This window comes from Myxocyprinus asiaticus, chromosome 44 (genome assembly GCF_019703515.2).
Source record: "Myxocyprinus asiaticus isolate MX2 ecotype Aquarium Trade chromosome 44, UBuf_Myxa_2, whole genome shotgun sequence".
Classification (NCBI taxonomy): domain Eukaryota; kingdom Metazoa; phylum Chordata; class Actinopteri; order Cypriniformes; family Catostomidae; genus Myxocyprinus; species Myxocyprinus asiaticus.
The window spans coordinates 13486047-13504838 of NC_059387.1; the positions used below are offsets into that span (position 1 = coordinate 13486047).

Sequence of the window (18792 nt, forward strand, 5' to 3'; positions counted from 1 at the left end):
AGACAGAACTGGTGTAACTGAGTCAGGTTTATAGGCCTTCTCGCTCGCACATGCTTTTTCAGTTCTGCCCACAAATTTACTATCGGACTGAGGTCAGGGCTTTGTGATGGTCCCTCTACTACCTTGACTTTGTTGTCCTTAAGCTATTTTGCCATAAGTTTGGAGGTATGCTTGGGGTCATTGTTCATTTGGAAGGCCCATTTGCAAGCAAGCTTTAACTTCCTCACTGATGTCTTGAAATTTTGCTTCAATATATCCACATAATTTTCCTTCCTCATGATGCCATCTATTTTGTGAAGTGCACCAGCCCCTCCTGCAGCAAAGCACCCAGGTAAAATGATGCTGCCACACACTTGCTTCATGGTTGGGATTGTGCTCTTCGGCTTGCAAGCCTCACCCTTTTCCCTCCAAACATAACAATGGTCATTATGGCTAAACAGTTAAATTTTTGTTTCATTAGACCAGAGGACATTTCTCCAAAAAGTAAGATCTTTGTCCCCATGGGCACATGCAAACTGTAGTCTAGCTTTTTTATGGCAGTTTTGGATCAGTGGCTTCTTCCTTGCTGCACAGCCTTTAAGGTTATGTCAAGATAGGACTCGTTATACTGTGGATATAGATATTTGTCAACCTGTTTCCTCCAGCATCTTCACAAGGTCCTTTGCTGTTGTTCTGGGATTGATTTGCACTTTTTGCACCAAACTAGGTTCATCTCTAGGAGACAGAATGCGTCTCCTTCCTGAGCGGTATGATGGCTGTGTGGTCCCATGGTGTTTATACTTGCGTACTATTGTTTGTACAGATGAACGTGGTACCTTCAGGCGTTTGGAAATTGCTCCCAAGGATGAACCAGACTTGTGGAGGTCCACTTTTTTTTTTTTTCTGAGGTCATGGTTGATTTATTTAGATTTTCCCATGATGCCAAGCAAAGAGGCACTGAGTTTGAAGGTAGGCCTTAAAATACATCCACAGGTACACCTCCAATTCAGTACACCTCCTACCAGAAGCTAACTGGCTAATTGTCTAAAGGCTTGACATCATTTTCTGGAATTTTCCAAGCTGCACAGTTAACTTAGTGTATGTGAACTTCTGACCCACTGGAACTGTGATATAGTCAATTAAAAGTGAAACAATCTGTCTGTAAACAATTGTTGGAAAAATTACTCATGTCATGCACAAAGTAGATGTCCTAAATGACTTGCCAAAACTATAGTTTGCTAATAATAAATCTGTGGAGTGGTTAAAAAATGAGTTTTAATAACTAACCTAAGTGTATGTAAACTTCTGACTTCAACTGTAGATAATCATGCCTTTTGTGGGTTTGTTTATATTAGAATTTTTGACAGTTGGAGTTTGAATTAAGGAGAATTCCATTGGCCCATTTGAACATTCAAACAGGGATTTTTTTTATCTATTGATTGTACGCTGTTCGAAAACCTTAAGTCTGATCAGTTATAAAAGATTTATCAATCGGAGTCAGAACACTGAATGTGCTGTATGTGGTGAGTTTGATGGAGGTAGCTTGAAAGCTCTAGGAGGAGTTACAGTCAGAAATGTTGGTCTTCATTTAGGGATTTTGAAAAACCCCTAAACAAAGTTTTTTTTTAGAATAACAGTATGTTGGTATCGTCAAGCCAACATAATTATAATCTATGATATATATGCGAGATCGGACCAGGAAATTTTGGGTCCATTTTAAGGGTTTGGAAACTTCTTGCAATAGCTGGAAAAGAAGTTTATTTGTTATGTGTTACACCATCCTAATTTGGATCTAAGAGACAAAGTGAATGCAAGTAAACAATCTCAGTCATTATCCTGAAAGTGATTCACGGTTCATTGTGGTTTAGTTTTCCAAAGTGATCTTTTTCATCTCTGAATGAAGGCTATTTACCCAGGAGAAGCAAAGTAATGTGCAAATCATCATGCCAATTAATTCTTCATGGCTAATTTTAAATCAAACAAATCTTGAATCACATTGGAAGATCAAAAATCACTTTGAGCGAATGAGATGGTGAGAAAGGGACAAACAAAAATGAAAGAACAGAAACAAAGTGAGATAGAGATGAGAACGAGATGAAAAGCAGTCAGACAGAGATAGAGAGAGAGAGAGAGAGAGAGAGAGAGAGAGCAGAAAAATAAGACAAACCTGCACTCGGCAATAGGTGCATTAAAATAAATGCATATCCATCAACTGTACTTGAGTCTAATGGAACACTGATACAATACGTTGTTGTACAATCACAATCGCTGTTACTCTAATAGGAAGCACTCTTACCATGCTTTTAGCTGCATTCTCCTTGCACAGGGTTTATTTAAGTGCATATGTGTTTACTGTACGTCCACTCACCACCAAGCCAGGTTTTCCAGGGACCCCAGGTAGCCCCGGCATCCCGGCTTCACCCTTTTCTCCTTTCTCTCCCCTAAAGCCAAGGTCACCTTTATCACCCTGTTAAACACACAAAGCAAAAAATAAACAAACATCCACAAAAATAAACAAAATGAATCAATGAACAGAGTTTCACATTGCAAAATTTGCCCAAGGTGCTCTGCTTTGTGCCTGGTAGGCTGATCAGACACCTTCCTCCAAAACACGACATTTTTAAAAATAAATGTATGAAAATTATATTTGAAATATTAAACTTACCGTAACTTTGGTTTCCAGTGTATGGCCTATAAGAGAATGGATAAGAGTACTCATAAACATGCATGAATTCAAAATGACACACATGAAGTGACAAACTCAAACTTTGAATTTCATGGATGTGTAGAGTAAAACTGTGAGTTCTGTTGCACTTTTAATTTGATGTGACCATGAGTGTACCTTTGTGACTGACGGCACTAGAGAGGACATACCTGAGGAAGATGGTAATCCTGGGACACCCCTCTCCCCTTTTTCCCCTTTGGCTCCTGATGATGAGCAGCTAGCTCCCCCTACAGGTGAAGAAGTCAAAATAAATAACAAGGGTTGAGGCATGAAATATAAAGTTTGTGAAGAGTACAGATAGTTCAGGAAATATACAGTGGCACCAAAAGATTTTTAGACTCTTAAAATGTATAAATGTCAGCCTAACCCTAATATAGCAAAAACATACTTTTCAAGGAAAATAATTCACCAAAATATTTTTTGCTAGATTTTAAACAATCAATATACTATTCAAAACGATAAAGACATTTATTGGACACTTTCTGGCTCTCAAATGTTAGTGGAACTTGTCCATAGTCAATGTGATGAACGACCACTTGGTAAAAAGTAATTGTAAAAATGATTGAAAAAGGTAATTCTGAGGAAAAAGTCTAGCCACTCTGTTTGATACTTTGTTATTTAATAAAATTATATTCATACGTTTTCATAGCTTAAGTGTTCAAATACTTTTTGGGGCCTCTGTAATGAATACTGACTTTAATTAAAAAACTTTTCACACACACACACAAACACACACACACATATCTATATCTCTATATATATATATATATACATTGCGTGCCCAATTATTAGGCAAGTGAGGATTATTGGATTCAATCATTTTCAGGTGGTATGTATTTATGTAATGAGGGAGGGTGTGGCGAAAGTGAATAACACCTTATATCAAGGTGTGCATAATTATTTGGCAGCTTCATTACCTCAGGTAAAATGGGCCAAAAAAGAGATTTAACTGACACTGAAAAGTCAAATATTGTAAAATGCCTTTCAGACGGATGCAACACTCTTGAACTAGCTAAACTATTGAGGCATAACCACCGGACAATCAAACGTTTTGTTGCGAATAGTCAACTGGGGCGCAAATTAACTGCAAAAGACTTGAGGAGAATTAAACTTGAAGCTACCAGGAACCCATTATCCTCCAGTGCTACCATATTCCAGAACTGCAACCTACCTGGAGTGTCCAGAAGTACAAGGTGTCAAGTGCTCAGAGACATGGCCAAGGTCAATTAGGCTGAAACACGACCACCACTGAATATATTCACAAGTTGAAGCCTCAAGATTGGGCAAAGAAATATCTGAAGACAGATTTTTCAAAGGTTTTATGGACCGATGAAATGAGAGTGACTCTTGATGGACCAGATGGATGGGCCCGTGGCTGGATCACTAATGGACACAAGGCACCACTTCGAGTCAGGTGCCAGCAAGGTGGAGGAGGGGTACTGGTATGGGCTGCTATCATTAAGGATAGTTGGACCTTTTCGAGTTGAAGATGGACTGAAACTCAATTCTCAAACCTACTGCCAGTTTCTGGAAAGTACTTTCTTCAAGCAGTGGTACAGGAAGAAGTCCTCAGCATTCAAGAAGGCCATGATCTTTATGCAGGACAATGCTCCATCACATGCATCCAAGTACTCCACTGCTTGGCTAGCCAGCAAGGGCCTCAAAGATGCCCAAATAATGACTTGGCCCCCTTCCTCACATGACTTAAATCCTACTGAGAACTTGTGGGCCCTTCTCAAACGTGAGAATTACAGTGAGGGAAGACTGTGGTTGCTGCTTCAGCAAAAGTTGATCATGAACTGATCTAGAAACTTATTGTGAGAAGCTTGTGGAAGGCTACCCAAAAAGTTTGACCCAAGTTAAACAACAAGGCAATGCTACCAAATACTAACAAATTGTATATAAACTTCATTCCCACTAGGAATGTGATGAAAGAAATGAAAGCTGAAATAAATCATTCTCTCTACTATTATTCTGACATTTCACATTCTTAAAATAAACAGACTCCATGGATGGAAGGCTCTTGGCAATTATTGAAAAGAAGGGTGGCTATATTGGTCACTGAATATTTTTGAAAGGCCAAAAATGTTATTTAATTGTCATTTTGTGTTACTTATTTGTTGCACCTACTCTAAAAAATTGAGAATAAACAATTGAGTTGGGAGAAATTATTTTTGTAATTTAGTTGCCTAATAATTGTGCACACTTATATATTCCCCTGAGAAAGACAAAACTCACTTTTCCTTTGTTAAACATTCAGGTTTGAGGTTCAATAACATTTTGGATTGACTGAGAGCATTGTGTTTGTTCAACAATAAAATTAATCCTGAGGAATACAATTTGCCTAATAATTGGGCATGCAATGTGTATATATATTTAATTTTAAAAAATGTGTACAATACTTTTATTGACGTTTACTGCCAAAAACATATTTTGTGATACTTAATATAGAAATCGTACATAATAATACAAAAAATATTACCAGATTTATATATAAATACGATAATCAGAAAATAACGCCAAAGAATTTAAACTCACCTTGTGTAGAATCTCCATTAACCTGAGCAGAATCAAACAAAGAGAGAAGTGTGTGAATATAACTTAGTAAATTCAAAGCAATCAGACTTTAGCCATCTGGATGAGAAATCAAATGCTGGATAAAGAGGGAACATTTGGATTAAGAAAATAAAATTTATGTTAGTGAAAAATGAAAGAGTAGTGTTTTTCATTAGACTTGATACGGTAGAGCTGTTGTCACTACAACAGAAGTGATAGGATGAAAATAACAGATGTTGAGGTGTTTAGTAACTATTGCATAAGTTGGTGTCTGTTAAGGGGAGGAAAGAAATGTAGTAAATATTTTATTTTATTAACCCTTTCCTTCTTAGTCTACATGCATAATGCCAGGGGATCTCAATCCAAGAGAAAACATTAATTTGTAAAGGAAAACAACAGGGGACTGTAAAACTATAACAAGGAAACCAAACAACAATGCTGATTTTCATCGTTCCATGCTGTTTGAGAACACGGGATACAAGAACGTAGCAGAATTCCAAGAAAAGGTTGAAGGTTTCATGTCCTTGGCGTCATGCTGCAGTATAGTTACAGTAGTTCATTTCAAAGTATACTAACCCGAACACCATGACCATGCCTCTGTCCATATCACATGCAGCATGCTAAAACAAATCTCATAAAGATAGCTGCTCTGGCTTATGGACCAGGAATCATGACATATCCATATGTAATAGCATAATTCTACAAGTTGACTTTTAAAGATGTCTTTAATATTTTTTCTTACGAATGTATACAAATCATTAGTTAAAAACAAAAAACCCACAAACAAACAACTAAATTAAGTGCTTAATATAATTATCCATAGAATATAACCTTGATGTGTCATTATTCAAATAGGCAGCATGAGTTTCCTGCTATCTCTAGTGACTTAAATAGAAGTTTGGATAAAAAAAGAGTCAAATGGAACAAGTCAATGGAACAGTTGGGTTTGGCTCTCTATGAGTCTGAATAAGCAACAGCAATACTGAGACATGTAGTGAACAAAAATATAAAGGCCAACAACAAAGTACTTGGCACTGTCCATAAGCCATTTCAGTCTCTTCAAATGACAACAGGCAAACATCTCCACCTAAAAGGGCCACATGCTGTAATTAAAGTGGAAAATGGAACATTAGTAAAAAAACAAAAAAACAATGATGAACTCTATATGATGGTATTTATCGCCCAGTAACACATTAGATGGGACTTTTTCCAATATCCATCAAGAGTGATCTTGAATTCGCTCTCTAAGTTCGGTTGCGAATCTTGAAAATTTGACTGTTTTAGTCACTTCAGTTTTAGAATACATTTGTGTCAAATTATAACTGAACTATGAGTGAACATGACCACATTTAGCACTCTTAAACAAGACTGACAACCATATTCTGTTGTTGCATGAACGTAGCCGCAGAGTTGCCAGTTAGAATGTGCATTACTCATAAGATGGTTTATTTATGACAAAAGAACCAACGTTTGAGGAGTAATCATTGAGCGGCCTGTTAAAGTGAGAGTTTATCAGTTCAGAGATGATGAAGATGATGATGATGAAGATGAAGCAATTAAGCCTTAGACAATGACTTAATGTATCAAACACATGCTCAGTCACTTACGGGTATTTTGCAGTTAGGTCTAGGAGGAACCGGAAACACTGTCTATAAAAACGTGAAGGTAAAGTGGACATTGAGCATGAGAGAGTTACAAATACACATCACACGCAGTGTGTTTATGACAACAGAGACAAATAGAGGAAGAAAGAGAGAAGGAGTAACAGAGAGTCACTTACTCCTTTAGGACAGCTGAATATTCCTGGACATCCTGGTGGGCCGGGAGGACCAGGCGGACCCTATGGGATAAAAGATGGATGGTGGAAGATGTTGGACACAAGCCAGACAAGAATGGGTAAAAATGATGCAAACTACTAACAAATATCAAGAAATAAATAATTAAAACAACACTTCACATTAGACTTGTGGTGGATAGTATTTCAACACACACTACAATCAGCTTGCTAAAAGCAAGCAAACTTATTTTGAATAGCTGCTCTCCAGTTCTAAATGATTAAAGATGTTTGTTGTTTTGTTGCTGCTAGGTAGTTTTTGAGCACCAGCCTCGCACGATTAATATCAGTAGATAAAAAAGCTAACTTCTTGTTTTCAGATTGTACAGAAAGATGATGAGGCTCTTTAATTTAGGCTCTTGTTACAGTATGCTTAATTCTTTGATGGGTAAACAATTTGGATATAATTCAGTTTTGGGAAAAACCAAGAAATGTGTGAGGAGCAAACATTCATTTTCTTAAAGAGCAGAGTAAAAATGTTGAAAAAGCAAGTAACATACACTATAAAAGTGGTAACCAGCCATTTTTACTTCATTGCTGTACTTAGTCAATGCACCTGTCTCTTTAACGTTATTTGCAATGTAATGGGAATCTTCCATTGATTATATCTCATTTTTAGACATTTTCGACAAAAATAAACTACTCAATACATTCAGTATTTTTACATTATCATTTGCACTGTATTAGTCACCTGCCATTCTTACGTCATTCACTGCCATTGCACCTTCTGTATTTCTGCTTTTTACTCATTTGCACTGACTGGTCTGTACCATCTGTGCCTCTTAACAATTGCACTTTCATGTCATTAAGGTTAATTAATTGATGGTAAATAATATTTTTGACTTAAATCTAATAAAACCTGTTGGCCAGATGTTACCACATGACAAACATTTATTTTTATTAATTTGTTCCTGTTAGCACATAACATAATTCTAAAGTTCTGGAAGTAAAAATGTAATTCAAAAAATCCATTGGAAAACAGTTTTTTAGCAATAAAAACAGCATATTCTTCTGTAAAAGCCTTAACTTCATGATTTCAATAACATAAAATAAATAAATACATGTGTGTACTTGCCGAATTCCTGGTGAAGAACTACAATACCCATAATCCTAAAGCAAGCTCCCCCAATCAGAATTGTCGTGGTTACCATGGCAGCCAACACAACAGTCAGTTTTTGTAGGCTATTTAACGGTAGGTAGATTAGCTACTGTTTGATAGCTACCTACAGTACCTAACATTAGTTGATTTTGGATGTTGTGGTGCTAGAGCTTGAAAGACATTAGCTGTGTTTTCTCATAAGAAAATACACTAAAAAGAAACAAAAAACGCAGACTGATTTGGTTTAGGTTTTGGTTTGGTTTACGGCTAAAATTCGAATAGGAGACATTGAATGGGAAAAAAAGGCTCCTAAAGAAGTAGGTGGTTTATAAGTGAGCTCTACACCCTGATACAGTGTCAGCAACGCTTCAGTAATAGGAGTTATAAAGTTTTTTATGAGGATGTTTGATGCCAAGTTTAGATGACAAGCAATCTGTGTTTGAATCTGTAGGATATACTCACAGGTAATCCTGTTGACTCTCCTTTTTCTCCTTTACGTCCATTAATTCCAGGACGACCCTGAGAAGAATCATAAGTCAATCCTATGTTAATCAGTTAAAGCAAGCAATAATGCTACTCAGCTCAGCAGCTGTACCATTTACAGTAAATTAATTTGGGAGAGTTAACACAAGTCACAAACTCAGTTTCATAAGACAGACACAGAGCTCCACACTAAATGGAGTAAGTGGGCAAAACTACATAACTTTCAAATTAATTTAAATACTTTATACATTCACTAAAATGACCTCAGGAGCAAATAGTTACAAGCAATTGGCTAAATAAAAGTGAAATTGGTCCTGAGAAAAGCTCTATTCTTTGTTTGCTAATGAAATGAAAACTGCACAATTTAATTGTGGCTTAAGCGGCCAAATACATTTTGGGGTCAGTAAATTGGGTCCATTTAAATATGAATGAATATGAAAATCACAATGAATCAAAATTACAATTATTTGAATGTACATCAACTAGTGATCTGGCATTATGAAATACAATTATGTTTTTTGATGTTTTCACTGACATTATATAGTGTCATGGTATACCAATGTGTTAAAGGATCTGGAATTTTAGGTTACTTACTGGACGTCCTGGAAATCCAAATTCCCCCTTTGCTCCAATCGGACCTATTGGTCCCTGGTTTTAATTAAATAACACACACACACACACACACACACAAACACACACAAATCACATTGAGGCAAGACTGCTCACAAACACAACAATGAACCCCCTAAAACAGGTGTACAGCCAAATGAGGCCAAGCTATGAGAATATAATGTGCCAGAATTTCTGCCTCATTGTAGTCTGGTCTGTACAGGGCATCTCTGGCCTAACTACTTTTTCCAAAACATTTTTAACAGAAGCAGCTGTATCAAACAGCAAAGGCACAGGAAAAAGAAACAATTATGAATTGGAAAATAGAAAGGGACTCAGATTGCCCTCCAGCATATCTAAAACAGACAAAACTGATTGATTGACGAAATGTTCACAGGTTAAGTGAATATCACTAAAACAACAACAAAATGACACTGGCTACAAAAAGCAAACTATTGTGAAGGCTCTGTAAATTAAAGTGATAGTTCACCAAAAATAATCATTCACACATTATTTACTCACACATATGCTGTCTCCAACTCACATGACTTTCTTTCTTCTGCAGAACACAAACAACGATATTTCGATGGCGATGAGATGTGTTTATATCTATACAATGCAATGGTCTGCTTCCCACCCAAAACTGTTCGTACCACTTCCAAAGACATGAATTAAACCACATGCAGTACCTTTATGCTGTTTGTATGTCCTTTTTGGAGTTTGAACACTTTTGACCCCACTGACTTGCATTGTATGAATATAAACACATCACATCTCCATCAAAATAACATTGTGTTCTGCAGAAAAAAAGAAAGAAAGTTATACTACAACCCCAATTCCGAAAAAGTTGGGACAGTATGAAAAATGCTAATAAAAACAAAAAGGAGTGATTTGTAAATTATATTCACCCCTTGCTATATTGAAAGCACTACAACTACACATTATATTATATTTTACCTTGTGAATTTCATTTTTTTTTTTTTTTAAATGTATGTACAGTAATTTCAAATGATATGATTTCAACACACTCCAAAAAAGTTGAGACAAGGTCAATTTAAGACGAGTTAAAAAAAACAAGGCAATGTGAAACAGCAAATGTTAAACAGGTGAGGCAATCGTGTCATAGTATATAAGGAGCTTCCAAAAACAGCCTAGTCCTTCAAGAGCAAGGTGTCACGGTCTCGGTGAATCCATCGGTTTGTTCTAGTTGTGTTGACGTTCTCTCCCTCATGTGTTTCAGGTGCCGCCGGCACGTGGAATCAGAGTTTCCATGGGAACCCTGATTGTTTCCATGGGAATGCTGATCATGCCAACTTTCAGCTGGCTGATGGCACCTGTCCCTTGTTTGTTTCCTGCTTACTTTTACCCCAGTCTGTTTCATGTTCATTGCTAGATTGTTGCTGTGTGTGTTGTTTGACTCACCTCGCTCTCTCTGCCTTAGTCGGTCCTGTTATGTGTATTCTGTGTTGGTTTCCAGTCTTCGCCTTAGTGCCCGGATTACGGTTACCTTCCTGACTGCCTCTTCGCCTTGACTCTTCACCTGAGGATTCCTCATTGGTTTTCCCTCTACACTACCACGATGCACTCACAAACACACTCTCCTCCAGAGGATTCCTCGTGGATCTATGTTCCACAGTGCCACGACACACACATGCCTACGAACACACTCTCCATCTCCACGCTGCAGTCGGTGCCAGGTTCCTCTCTGCTCATCAGCCCTGAGTCTTCCTTGCCCATCAGTCTCATTTGAGTTTGCTCTAAAATAAATCCTGTTAACTTTGCCTTCGCACTTGGACCTCTAGTCTCATTTCTTGACACAATGATCAGAGGAGACTTGTCAATTTGCCAACAGATAAATCCAGCACTTTGAGAACAATGTTCCCCAAAGACAAATTGGAAGGATTTGGGGCATTTCACCCTCTACAGTGCACAATATAGTTAAAAATATCAAGGAATCTGGTCAAATCTTGTGCGTTAAGGGTAAGATGAAAACTTCTGAATGTGCATGATCTCCGATCCCTAAGTCGTCACTGTCTTAAAAAATGGCATTCATCTGTAATGAATATCATGAACATGGGCTTGGGATAACTTTAGTAAACCATTGTTAGCCAACACCACTTGCCGCTGCATCCACAGATGCAAGACTTTACTATGCAAAGCAGAAGCCCTACATCAACACTGTCCAGAAGCGCTGCTGACTTCTCTGGTCTCGGTCTCCTCTTAGATGGAAAAGAGAACAGTGGAACCGTGTTTTTTGGTCCGATGAGTCCACATTTCAAATAGTTTTTGAAAAACACAGCCGTTGTGTTCTCTGGGCCACAGAGGAAAAGGACCATCCAAGCTGTTATCAGCATCAGGTCCAAAAGCCAGTGTCTATATGGGCCAGGGGTGTGTCAGTGCCCATGGCATGGGTAACTCGTACATCTGTGAGGGCACCATTAGTGCAGACAGATACGTACAAATTTTGGAGCAGCATATACTGCCATCCAGCGCTGTCTTTTCCAGGGACGTCCCGGAATTTTCAACTTCAAACCACATACTGGCCAAATAAGCAGAGAGTGCGGGCGCTAGACTGGCCTGCCTGCAGTCCTGACCATCTCCAATTGAGAATGTGTGGTGCATTATGAAGCGCACAATATGGCAACAAAGACCCCATATATTTGTGCAGCTGAAGACTTTTTAAACTTAACAAACTTGTGTCTTCAGTGCCTAAATGCTTAATAAGTGCTATTAGAAGAAATGGTGATGTTTCACAGTGGTAAACACTCGACTGTCCCAACAATGAAATTCACAAGGTAAAACATCATATAATGTGCTTATAACAGTGCTTTCAATATAGCAAAGGGTGAATATAATTTACAAATCACTCCTTTTTTTATTATTAGCATTTTTCATACTGTCCCAACAGTATTGTTTTTGTCGGAATTGGGATGACAGAATTTGGGAAATTTAATTTTGGAGTAAACTATTCCTTTAATAAACTAATAATTTATAAACTAGTGAATTTCAATTTTGCAGTAAGTTTGGATTGCTTCATGATGTTTTTATTAAACCACTGATTCTTGAGATAAGGGACAAAACATGTTTAATTTTGCTTTTTAAAGTTTTTAAAGTTTTTATTTTTTTTATACTAAATTAATTTGAAATGGATATATTTGTAGACAAAGGTCTCAGCAAATAAACCATGTAAGGGAACACATTTTTATAAAAATGCTTTTTTCTGAAATTTGACATTTATTCACTTTATAAATTACATCTTACTGTCATTTGTGTCAACTCCGTCAGACACACAAAAGTATGCTGTGCTTCTGCATCCATCCAAAAACAGTGTAAAGTCTTTAATTATCTAATAATGGTGTTCAGTAAAAGAGTTAAGTGATAAAATACAATCTATACATTTTTTTTTCTGTTTTCACACTATTCTGAAATTTCTGACAGAGTTGACAAAATGTAATATTTTTCTATCTTAACCATGTGTTGTACACTGAAGCCATTTTGTTTTTTTCCTCAGTTAAAGCTGTCTCTATAACCTAAACTAAAATGCCAAAATTTATCCCACAATTCTAACAGAATTTAGCAAAATTGGAATGATGGTGTTGACAAGTTGAAGCTGTGACCACAGAGATTTAAACATTGTTTGCTTAAAATATAAAAAAAATATCAAACTTACCAGACCATGTGTCCTACTGTTGCATCCACCATGAGCAGGAAGTGGGAAAGTGGAACTCAGAGTTATAGCTGACCATGACATTGTCTGATTTATTCAGGATTATAAAAAAATCTGACAGAGTTGACGCAAAGTGAGGACACAACTTTGAACTTTATACGGAAAATATAATTTACAGTTTACTTTGTGTATTGTTTGATATCTTACAGATCCCTACCTTACATTTGATATTTATACATTTGTTGCATTTATAAACACTTTGTTTGCCAGTTTAACATTGTGACCTCTTGCTGAGGACAGGTTAACTTACATGTATAGAGCATGCATTTTAAAAATAGTAATAAATGCCCTGAGTATACACATTTCCTTTAGACTGAACTTTTCCAGTATTTTTATTATAATGCATTTCTTGATTTTTAACATAAAAATGACTTTTGTATGTAATATATGTTTTGTCCCTTCTCTCAAGAATCAGTGAAACGTTTTTTTGATATGTTACAAAAGGGCATGGGTAAAAAGGCTTTGAATATTGAGCTCATATAGATTGGGAAAGTAAAGACTTACAGTATATAAACTACACTGTCATTTCTAAATGCAAAGTATGTGTTGTTATTGTTATTTACAGTGAAATGGAAGAAATTTCAACAGATGATTTTGTCTTGTCATCAGCTAAATTTAGTGGGATTAACTGAACATGCTCCTTCAGAACTTTTGTTTGGAACTCCATATAGAAGGCAGATTGATTAATACACTATATGTGTCAGAGTGGAGAGAATTATAGGCAAAGACATCTTCCTCTCACCATATTTCCAGGTGGTCCAGGAACACCACATTCTCCCTGTGAAACAATACAAAAATGAATTCTTTATAACTAGGCATAATAGACCACAATAGACATTGAGGGGGATGAGCCCCCCCCCCCCCCCCACCCCCCAATATTCAAATCAGTGGTTCATGAATATGGGTCTTTTCAATGACCAATTTTTTAACTGTACCATTTAGTTTCCTCAATCTTGAATATTTGGTTACATAATTGCTTCATAACCATGATAACTGATTCATTTACCAAACTGTCTCAAATATATTAAGAGGTTAAAGTGGACTACACTGATTGTGCACGTAATTTAGTGGTTAAAAGCATTGAGTGGGTATACAAAGTTGCCAGTAACCTTAAGTCCTTTTGGTCCCTGTGGCCCAGTAATTCCAGACATCAGTACTCCATCTGGAATTGTAAAACCTGGTTCTCCTTTCTGACCCTATGCTCACACATATGCAAACACATACACAGGTAATTGCAAAATACAAATTTAAATGAGAACATAATTAAAAACACACTCACATACCAATCCATAAATGGCAAGCACTTATGATAATGTGGGAAGTCCATATACAGAATATGATACACATGCAAACCTCTGCAGCATTCTGTTTCATGCACGCACACACACACACACACACACACACACACACACACACAGGTTAACAAAAACCTCATGTGGCATTGAAATCCCTTTTTAAGAGAGACGAGCAATGGATAATTTCATTCAGTTTTCTGAGTCCTGGTGATGGTGGAGTTTGTTGTGTATAGAAAGTTTGTGTATGTGCACACAGATTTTGTCTGGTAATCATTAACTCTGCACTTATGTTCCTCAGTAATTCATTACGAAGCTACTCTTTAATCTCATGTCTGGTGTTTAGTTTCACACAATACTCAATTATTATAATCTCCTATTTCCAGACTGAGATTATGGGATCACTAAGAGATTAGGATTATGATATCAGACCATTAGAAGAGTCTAATCTGGTTGCTTTAAGTGTAGTATTTCATTCTCCTAAAATGATCAGATATTTGCCTTTAAATGGAAACAATTATCCTGTAAGATGTTTGAGTGCCTGCACTTTATGTGTGGTCTGATAAAAAGTATATCGAGGGCTTTACATGTGGTGAACCTCAAACGTCGAAATTCTTAATTGCATGCCAATAAATAGCACCATTTTGAACATTCATGGCCCACTTTCCTCTTCCACACCTGTTTTATCAACTCTATTCTAGCTAATTTACCTTTACACCCGGAGGCCCCTGGACCCCTGGGACCCCAGGATCACCCTTTGGACCTCTTGGTCCCTGTGGGAATAAAAAAAAAAAAAAAAAAAAACCTCAGTGTTGATTTTATCCATTAACTGATGATGTAAGTAATAGAGTACATTTCCTTAATAAGCTGCACAGTTTGAGGTATTATTCATGTCTGTAGCAAAAACAGTGTGGTAAGAGTTACATGCCAAAGTTATACTTATAGGGTTAGAGGGTCATTCAAATCCCCCTAAATATAAACAATAGTAGTAATTCTTGTCTTAGCCGGCAGCAATAAAAATCAATGCATTGTAAAACCACAGCACAATATTCACGATCCAAAAACCAAAGCTTTTAAACAAGCTTCTTACTATATTACTTTCATTAATTGAAAATATATGCTTAAATTTACATAGTTAAACACTTAATTAACTCCAGTCATTGTCCTATTTAAATGTTCCACTGAGATCATCATAATATCGTCTATTTTTGTTGCTTGTGAAACAATGTTTGGGTTATTATCTCAAACCACAGGGCAAGTATAATGGTTTGGCATTGTGATCTGTGCATTGTCCCTCTAAATCTAGCATCTAGCAACAGCATTTGAACCTCTCCTTTGAAAAGCCTTTTAAGAGACTGTTTACATGCAATACAGATCTCTTTGCTTCACTTAACATGTCAATGCCCGCAAATTCTGTAACAGAACAAAGCTAATGTGTCCCAATTGTTTAAAACCCAATTTCAAGGCAACTTGACACAAAATTCAATGACTGATCATTGTAAATAATGCGATTAAACTGCCGTGTGTTTAAATTCCTGTGTCTTTGATGAAGTGACTGTGTGGATTTGCGGATGAGCTATTGGACCGTAATCACTACACTCAACTCTCATGAATGTTTAAGTTTTTGGAGTAGAACTAAAGTAGATGTTTGGGACATAAAAACCCAAACTGAACACTCTGGGCTTCTCTAAACCAACTTCATGACGTGCAGACACCTGTGCTGCTATTTAAACCATATTCAGTGAGTACACATGTATGTTGGCTGTTTTTTCTTCACAAGCCAGTCCAAGTCATTCAATTGCACTAATTTAAGCGCAAGTCTTTCTATGTTTTCTTAGATCATAAAAAATATAAATCCATTGAAGTGTGTCTAAAAATGTTGACTGGCATTGTATGTGTGTATCTCTATCCTGGTGACCAATAATATAGAAGACAAACTCCAATGCTTCTTACCAATGGACCTTGTGGTTGAAAAATTCCTGAGAGGTTAAAAATTCCTTCTGTGTCATTGAGTATTAACTGAAGGTGGAGAAAGAGTTCAGAATTAAACACAAATGCATTATTATGAGGGTCCAGATAATGCCATTCATAATTAATTCAATGTGGCATAAGAACAATAAAAAAATAAACAAATGCAGGACATTTGGTCTCACATCATGCAGATTGATGACTGGTCCTGGGGGTCCAGGAGGCCCTGGGGGTCCGTGGAGACTAATTCCATCCAGGCCCCTCTCTCCCTGAAACACGAAACGCATAACCTATGAGCATCAAAGCAGAACAAGGTCTGAAAGAGACACATCAGAAATAGACACTGTCCATCTGGATACAAACCTTCTGACCCATGTCACCTTTCTCTCCCTTTTCCCCCTGAATAAATCAAAAGAGTCAATTACTGTTAAAAACAAAAACAATATTTCAATCTGCTTTTGCTTATTGAAATGGTAATGTACAGTATGTAGAAGTTGAAGGAGAAAAAAATAACTTGTATAAATTTTGCATTGTATTTTACTTGTGGTCCAGGCAATCCAGATGACCCAGGTTGTCCATCAGCTCCTTTTGGGCCTGGTTCCCCCTAGAGGAGTGGAGGAGAAATGTTTAAAAAGATAAACTTTACAGTAAATAAATAATTATACAAATAGATAAACTTCATTTCAAATGTTAAAAGTGAAGGTGTGTATCTGATTAATTGTGTTTTACCGATAATATGTTTCATTTCAATCACAGGAGCAATTTCCTAAGTTGTACACCTCATGCAATGTTAATTGGCTGATAAGCTCCTGACTATAACTTCATCAACTTAAAGTTGAGGTGTGTCATTTCTGCGCCAGTAGTGTCACTAAATTGAATTACAAAACGAATTACTTTTCAAACAATTGTTAAACAAAACGTCAAATGTCAAAAAAAGTTATTTCTTCTGTTGAACACAAATGAAGATTTTTGAAGATCTCTGTAGGTCCATTCAATGCAATTGAATGATGACCAGAACTTTAAAGCTCCAAAAAGCACATAAAAGCAGCATAAAGGTAATTCATACAACACCAGTGGTGAAATCCATGTTTTCAGAAGCGATATGATAAGTGTGGGTGAGAAATAGATAAATATTTTAGTCCTTCTATTACTCTAAATTCTCCGTCCTGCCCAGTAGGTGGCTATATGTGCAAAGAATGTGAATTGCCAAAAACAAAAGAAGAACTCTTGGACAGTCATAGTAAAAAAGGACTTAAAATGTATCTGTTTCTCACCGACACCTATCATATCGCTTCTGAAGATATGGATTTTATCACTTGAGACGTATGGATTACTTTTATGCTGCCATTATATGCTTTTTGACTTAAATTGTATAGACCAACAGAGCTCAAATATTCTTCTAAAAATCTTTGTTTGTGTTCTGCAGACGAAAGAAAGTCAAACACATCTGGGATGGCATGAGGGTGAGTAAATCATGAGAGAAATTTTATTTTTGGGTGAACTATTCTTTAAGCTCAGATATTTTAATACATCACCTTTAAAAATGAAGGTCTGTGTGGAAGAAAGAAGAGAAATCTTTTTGGGCTGTTAAACTCCAAACTTAAACTGTTATTGAATTGTTTTTAAAACACCTAAAGTCAAGTCAAATGTATTTGTATTGCGCTTTTCACAACAGGCATTGTTTAAAAGAAGCTGTACATGAAATTATGTTATAACAGAAAACGAATTAATATAATGCCAATATGAGTTATTTACTGTGTGTTTAGAACTATTAGTGGTTAAAATTAGTAATCTAAGTAAGTGTTGTGGGCCAGTGGTTAAACAAAATGATTTTGTATGAACTATAAGTTTTATTGCAACTAAAATCTACTTTGAATCTGAATAAAAAGCCATCAGAATGAAGTGCATCTACATGAATGTGTTTTCACACTGGATTACACTAAGAACAAGGAGTTCAAAATCTGTGAAGCATTCCACTGACCCTTGCAGATGTGTTGAAGATTTGACAATTTGGGGCTAATGGGGAAAACATGGATGGAAACCATGTGCTTCCTTTGGTAAGCGAGAATGGAAACAGTTGTTGATGTATTGATGCATTGATGTTTTTTGTATGTGATTTTGTAATTGCTTGTGAGGAGTACAGACCTTCACTGAAGCACCCGGTGGACCGTTGGTGCCATCTTTGCCCTAAAAATGTAGATTTGGGTTCATTTAAATACAGTATTGTGATGAGGAAATAGAGGATGTGTTTGGAACAGCATACTAACATACTACTGTGGCAGCGGGGGCGTGGTCGAGCGCCTGTCCGGAGAGAGAGAAAGCGGTAAGGGCGCTTACACCTGAGCTAAATTATGTCTAACACCTGTCTCTAATTCCAGTGAGCTTGGGGAGAGCGGCATATAAACAGCCACGCCACCGCCAGAAGGGAGAGAGAGTCTGGCACGAGAGTCTCACGGTGAAGCTACTGAGTTCGTGATGCTAAAGAGTTGTGATAAAGACTTTCCTATAATCCACACAGAA

General features: G+C 36.8%; 1 protein-coding gene across 2 annotated transcripts in view; it reads right to left on the reverse strand.

The window, feature by feature from the left end:
- LOC127434719 (collagen alpha-1(XVIII) chain-like) overlaps window positions 1-18792 on the reverse strand; it is a 142645-nt gene that overhangs the window by 13880 nt on the left and 109973 nt on the right. For both annotated transcript variants that reach the window (XM_051687641.1, XM_051687640.1), the window contains 16 exons: window positions 18418-18459; window positions 16814-16876; window positions 16636-16671; window positions 16458-16541; window positions 16258-16323; window positions 15015-15077; window positions 14122-14208; window positions 13755-13790; window positions 9271-9324; window positions 8656-8712; window positions 7041-7100; window positions 6868-6909; window positions 5243-5264; window positions 2854-2931; window positions 2645-2670; window positions 2348-2446 (listed from right to left, as the gene is read on the reverse strand). In XM_051687641.1, coding sequence (XP_051543601.1) covers window positions 2348-2446; window positions 2645-2670; window positions 2854-2931; window positions 5243-5264; window positions 6868-6909; window positions 7041-7100; window positions 8656-8712; window positions 9271-9324; window positions 13755-13790; window positions 14122-14208; window positions 15015-15077; window positions 16258-16323; window positions 16458-16541; window positions 16636-16671; window positions 16814-16876; window positions 18418-18459 — 915 coding nt within the window. The remainder of the gene's footprint in view (window positions 1-2347; window positions 2447-2644; window positions 2671-2853; window positions 2932-5242; window positions 5265-6867; window positions 6910-7040; window positions 7101-8655; window positions 8713-9270; window positions 9325-13754; window positions 13791-14121; window positions 14209-15014; window positions 15078-16257; window positions 16324-16457; window positions 16542-16635; window positions 16672-16813; window positions 16877-18417; window positions 18460-18792) is intronic.